Source organism: Myotis brandtii, unplaced genomic scaffold (assembly GCF_000412655.1).
Source record: "Myotis brandtii unplaced genomic scaffold, ASM41265v1 scaffold838, whole genome shotgun sequence".
NCBI classification, from domain to species: Eukaryota; Metazoa; Chordata; class Mammalia; order Chiroptera; family Vespertilionidae; genus Myotis; species Myotis brandtii.
In genome coordinates this window covers 429050-435537 of record NW_005371399.1, presented here as the reverse complement: position 1 = coordinate 435537, position 6488 = coordinate 429050, and the positions used below count along the sequence as shown (strand labels likewise).

General features: G+C 48.0%; 1 protein-coding gene across 3 annotated transcripts in view; it reads right to left on the bottom strand.

Moving 5' to 3' along the window:
* LINGO1 (leucine rich repeat and Ig domain containing 1) overlaps positions 1-6488 on the bottom strand; it is a 260571-nt gene that overhangs the window by 79777 nt on the left and 174306 nt on the right. For 2 of the 3 annotated variants that reach the window (XM_005884521.2, XM_005884523.2), the window contains exon 3: positions 4686-4771. The exons of the other annotated variant lie outside the window; for it this stretch is intronic. In XM_005884521.2, the coding sequence (XP_005884583.1) occupies positions 4686-4754 (69 nt within the window). In that variant the 5' untranslated portion in view covers positions 4755-4771. The remainder of the gene's footprint in view (positions 1-4685; positions 4772-6488) is intronic. 3 annotated transcript variants of the gene reach the window in all.

Here is a 6488-nt window from a genome sequence, read left to right as displayed (position 1 = left end):
TAATTCGCTAATTCGGTCCTCCGCTTCTCCTAGTCTACTGTTGAAACTTTCAATGGTGTTTTTTATTGCAGCTATATCACTCTTCATTTCTTCTTGGTTCTTACATAATTTGTTGATTTTTTCATCCGTTTCTTTTTGATTCTTACATAAGTTTTTTATTTTTTTTCATCCGTTTCTTCTTGATTCTTGCATTAGTTGTTGATTTTTTCCTCCATCCGGTTTATGCATTCTAGGACCCTTAATCTGAATTCTTTTTCTGTCATGCTCCATGCCTCGGTTTCAGTTAGCTGCTTTTCTGGCGAGTCCTCCTTTTCTTTCCTTTGGGGGTTTCTTTGTCTACCCATGTTTGATCTCACCGACATATCTAGATGTTGAGTGGTTCAGGGGTTGCTCCTTGGGTGGCAGTGGCTTCTTGGGCTGTGGTTGCTCCTCTGGCTGGTGGGGGGAGGCTTCACACACAGCTGTTGTTCCTCAGACAGAGGGTATGCTGATCACGTGGCTGCTGTTCCTTGGATGGGGGCGGGCTACACACATAGCTGCTACTCCTTGAACTAGGGCGGACTGCTCACGTGGCTGCTGATCCTTGGATGGGGGCTGGCTGCACGCTGCTGTTGTTCCTCTGATGTGGTGGGCTGCTTGTGGGGCTACTGCTCCTAGGACTTGGACAGGTTGATTGCAAGTCTGTTGCTCCTCGGACTGGGGTGGGCTGCTTGCGAGGCTGCTGCTCTTTGGACGAGAGTGAGCTGCATGCGTGGCTGCTCCTTCTCAGACGGGGCGTGCCACTCACCCGGTTGCTGCTCATCGGACAGGTGCAGGCTGTTGTGGCTCTGCTCCTAGGACCAGTGCGTGCTGCACAGGGCTGCCGCTCCTCAGACGTAGGAAGACTGCTCATGCAGCTGCTGCTCCTCGGACAGGTCGGACTACTCGCGTGGTTGCTCCTCCTCAGACAGGGAAGCGGGCCGCTCACACAGCTGCTGCTCCTTGGACAGGGGCAGGCCACATGAGGCTGCTGCTCTCTGGCTCGAGGCAGGCTGCTCACGGGGCTGATGCTCCCTGGACAAGAGCATGCCACTCACGTGTCTGCTGCTCACATGGTTGAAAAAATAATGTGAAAAGAAGTAGGAAATAAAGGAACAAACACAAAAAAGGAGAACAAAGAAATAAGCAAAAAAAAAAAAAAAAAAACCTAACAAAATAATAATAAAAAATGAAAAATTCCATTTCTTTCATTTGTGACATGTTACTTTGTCTCTGCATTTTGGCTGCTTTCCTGTGTTTGTTTCTATGTATTGGGTAGAGCTGCTATGTCTTCTTGAGTTGGTAGAATGGCCTTGTATAGTAGGTGCTCTATAGGGTTCAGTGACTTAGCCTCCCCAGTCACCTGAGCTGGTCTCTCTATGTGGGCTGTGTGCACAGTCTTGTTGTAGTTGAGCCTTGATTGCTGTTGGTGTCACTGGGGGGAATTGACCTCCAGGCCAATTGACTGTGAGGACCAGCTGCAGCTACAGTGGGAGAACTGCTGTGCAGAAGACACCCCTATGGTGCAGGACTTTCTTCAGTGAGGCTTTGGTGCTCACTGAGTCTGTGTCTTGAGTGTGTCGCTTATGGATGTGTAGAGTTGTAATCTGGTATGGTCTGTTGCTGACCACTGGTGCACTGGCTCTTGGGTTTCCAGGGAGGTCAAAGTTAGCCACTGCCTGGGGCCACCCAGCAGGAGCTACAGAGATATCTGCAGATTCCCCCCATTTGTATCAGGTTTGGAAGTGCCCAGGAGAGGCCCAGCTATGAAGAAAAGTAGGCTGGTGCTAGTGCTGAGTCTTAGGCCTTTTATTGATAGGTTTGGGGTTCCCTGATCAAGCTTCAGCTTGTTTGAGAATTTTAGCAAAGTCTGAAGCACAAGCAAGGACAGGCCATTCATATGCAAAAGCCACTGAACACAGTTGGGTGGGTCTGCAAATTGGATGGGGCAAGGTCTCAGGGAACCCCCCAGGGCTGTGCAAACAGTATGTTCCAAGCTGATAGAGACTCAGATATGGCTGCCAATCAGCCTGCAACCTGGGATGTCCCGGCACAGGGACAATGACCCCTGCCAGCACCTCCGTCTGGGAGAAAGCTGCCCCTGAATTCCGGCCCTGATGCCAGATAATCCAGCTCTTCCCCATATGTGTCTAGGTCCCCCAGAGCCTTACCCTGGCACTGGAGCTCAGAGGAAGTGGAACCTTGTAAGTTCAGTTCATACACCACCCCTTTAAAAAGGAACAGCTGGGCCTCCAGCAACCTCCTTGTCACTGAGCCCCAATCTCCACTAGTTTTTACAGCCTGTAGTTACTGGGACTTCTCTTCCCAGCTCTGGGAGCCTGGGCTGGGAGTCTGGTGTGGGGCTGGGAACCCTTGTTCCTCATGGGGGGGTCTCTGCAGAGATGATCTCCCTCCCAATTTAAAAAGCAGCCCACATGGGTGTTGGACCAGCCTGTTCTGTGCCTCCACCCCTCCTACCAGTCTCAATGTGCTTTCTTCTTTACTTCTCTAGTTGTAGGACTTCCCTTCAGCCAGCTTTCAAATGGTTCTGGATGATGATTGTTCTGTATTTTAGTTGTAATTCTGATGTGGTTGTGGGAGGCAGCGAATACCAGCATTTACCTATGCCACCATTTTGGTTCTCCTCTACAGGTCTTTATTTCAATGCCACCTCCAATCTCTCCCCTGTGTTATTTTTTTTCTCCTTAGCATTTAAATAACATTCATATGCACACTATATTTCATTTATCTATTTTTTCTTGGCTGTCTCCCCTCCACTGCAGTATAAGTTCCGTGGAGCAGGTATTTTTTTGTCAGTTTTGTTCACTGTTAGGCCCCTAACCAAAACAGTGCTTAACATATAGTAGATGCTCAATAAATGCTTACTAAATGAGTGGACAGATGAATAGAAAAATAAGCTGAGGACAGGACATGAATTGGGAAAATTCACAAATAATGAAAGTGAAATGGCCAGCAACCACATACAAATATGCTCAAGCTCATTAGTAGTCAAAGAAATGGAAAATAAGATCAGTTTACCTATCAAATTGGCAGGGATTTAAGTGATTGATAATGCCCATGGTTGTCAAGGGTGAGGGGAAGAGGCCTTTTGTGCATGATAAATCGGCACAGTCTTCTGGATGCTGATCTGGCCATACAGATTAAATCTTAAAATGTGCATGCCCTCTGACCCAGACAGTCCACTACCAGAAACATTCCTGGAGGACCCAGAACACAAGTGCACACATATGTATGAACTGGGAGATTCCCTGAGTTTTCTATATAGCCAAACACTGGAAACTATCTAAACAGCTACCAACAGGATTAATAATGGATACATAATTTAAAGACCATCCAATCTATGGGCATAAAAGGATAGTTAAGAACTCTGGAATGAGCTACACAATATTTGAAAGTAAAAAAAATCAAGTGACAGAGCAAGTATAAATAGCATGAGCCCATGTTTTTCCTTTTAAAATGTTTATAAGTGCATAGAATAAAGTCTAGAAGGGTATCTATTGAACTAGTTAGCAGTATTTATCCCTAGGAAGGAAGAGATTATGGGAAGAACTTGAAAAGCATGCTTGAAATATTCCCGGATTGTTAGATACGTAGATAGATAACATAAAGAAAATATTACCTTAACAGTCAGAAATATAACTCGGCATACAGAGGAAACACTTCCCATGTCTCTCCAATGTTGAGGATGCAGAAATAGGACATTCCAAGCCCTCCATTATCTGACCCTATCTTAGCCCTGTTACTTATAGCTCTACCTCCACACCCCTAAGCACTCTGGGAGATCAGTAAGCTTGGTCACCCCTGGCTCTAGGACACCTGTCATAGGCACTGGAGATCACTCATCTGAGGAGGTCAAGGTGGGCCCAGCAGGAAGGACTGACCAGAGAAGGAGGGGACTGGGACATCAGCCCTCACTAGGGTTGCCAGATTTAGCAAATAAAATTATATTTCCCATGTAGTATTTGGGATATACTTGTACTAAAATAATGATTTGTTATCTGCCTGAATTTCCAGATTCACTGGACATTCTGTATTTTTTCTAGCAAACCTAGCCCACAACCCGTCCCAGCCCTTGGGGCACTTGGCCCTAAGCAGAAAGCATCATCTGAAGTGTTCAGGAGCAGCCGAGAAATACCAAGTGGAAAGGTGATCTGGGCTGTGCCTGGCATTGGGAAAAGTACCCCTACCCTGGGGGAGTCCTGTAGAGAGCAGGACCTTCCAGGGTCTGAGCCATCACTCATGGAAACATCCACACAAGCTGAGTACAGTGACTCTGGCAGAAAAAGCCAGAGTAATCACAAGGGGAGCCCCACAGATGCAACACCTCCCAGGCAAAGTACTTAGAAGGTGTATGTATGAAAGTTCTGAACAAACTGCAGATAATGAACATGTGATATCAAACAGGTGCTGGGGAAATTATGTGTCCCAGGGCTGGCCTCTCAGTGCCCTGGGTGGTGGCCTGGTGAGGATGGATAGCTACTGAGGTGGCCTACTTTCTCAGGGGTCCAGGAGCTCCTCTCCAGGAGACTTGGCTGTGCCCTACACACTACTGCCCCTGGCAAGGCCTCATTCCATCCTCACTCCCAGGGCCCTCCGACTGGGCACACAGGCATGAGGCAGGTGAGTCCACCTCACTCTCCTCCTACCTGAGTCAGATGGTGCCAGGAGGCAAACAGACCAGCCTCTGGGGGCCCAGGGAGTGGCAGCCTGTCCATCGTTGTCCCAGCATGCACTGTGGGGAAGGAGCAGGAAGATTAGTGTGGGCAAAAATGAGGCTTCCACTACTCCAGGTGGGCTCACCTCAGCATGGGTTCTCCAGGACAGATCCCAGTCTCCCAGCCCAGCGGGGCTTCACACTGCCTCCCACATTTGGGATGGGCCTCGTGGCACCATCCTCCCTGCTCTCCCCCATCTCCCTTAAGTGACCTCTCTGGCCTGGCATTCAAGGCCCTGACCAAGCTCCCACTTCTCGCCATCTGGCACTGTCCTCCATAGATCAAGCCCATTTTGCAAGTTGTGTTCACAACATGTATACACATGCATACACACTGGGATGCACACATATATACATGTGCACACATAAACAGAGACACAAACACATAGGTGCACATACAAACATACACATGCATACACACCAACACATATGCACACATACACACCAATACACATGCATGCCTAAACATACATACACATATACATGCACACATGCACATGCATAAACATGTACACACCTACTTACATACATATATGCATAATCACACACACTAATGAGCAGCTCCACCCCACTCTCTCTGAGATTCCCACTGATTTCTACCAAGTCTGTCCCCTGTAAGCTTCACTTACATGTCCTCACCTCCAGCAATCCTCAACTCAGGATGTCTGGCTTATGCCTCACCATCACCAGCAATATTCTCAGCATGGTTCTGAAGCACCCCATCTGCCTGTGCCAGTCCTCCTACCCCAGCCTGCTGGGGCTCCCTGACACACCCTCTCCTTGGGGCATCACACCCCTCCATCACTTCTATACATGGTCACAAGCTGTTGTTTTCTGTCCTCCTCTCCCAGATCCCCTCTAGGGTATCTCACCCACATCAATGTTTCAGTGTTTCCTTTATATATGCCCAGAGAAGAGTCGAAGCCCCTGACCTGTCCTCCACCCTCTCCTCTTCCCCTACCCAGCTCTAGCCATGTGGGCCATCTTGCTGCCCTCTGCCTGACATCCTCCTCTGGATCCTTATAGGCCTGGCTCCTTCTCCTCACCCAGGCTTAGCTCAGAGCACCTCCTCAGAAAGCCTTCTCTGACTACTATACTGTGTGCAGGAGCCCCTTCTCACCTGTGCCACACACCCTAACTGACTGATTCATCATTTGGTTTTCCCTATTTCAACAATCCCACAGTGAGATTTTCCCCCTCCGTCAGATTAATTGAGGTATAATTTACCTACAGTAAAATTTACCCTTTTTAGTGCACAGTTCTATGAGTTTTGACAATTGTATACAGTCATATAACCACTATCATGATCAAGATATAGAACAATTCTATCACCCTAAAAATGTCCATGAGTTGTCCCTTTGTGGTCAACTCCCCCTACCCCCAGCCCCTAACAACCACTAATCTGTTTTCTCCCCTATGGTTTTGCCTTTTCTAGAATCCTATCTAATAATAGACAAACATGGTAATTAACCATACCTCTGCTACGCTTCCCATTGGCTAATCAGCAGGACATGCAAATTAACTGCCAACAAAGATGGTGGCCGGCAGCCACGCAGCTGAAGCGAACATGAGGCTTGCTTGCTCCAGTGATGGAAGAAGTCAAGGTTCCCCGCCTGCCGAGGCCCAGCTCTGAGCTCTGGAAGCAACAATATTTCAATTATAGAAGCTAAACAAACCCCATATACCTGCTTTCAGCCAGCCGGGGCCTCAGAGCTTAGAGCACCAGTGATGGCAA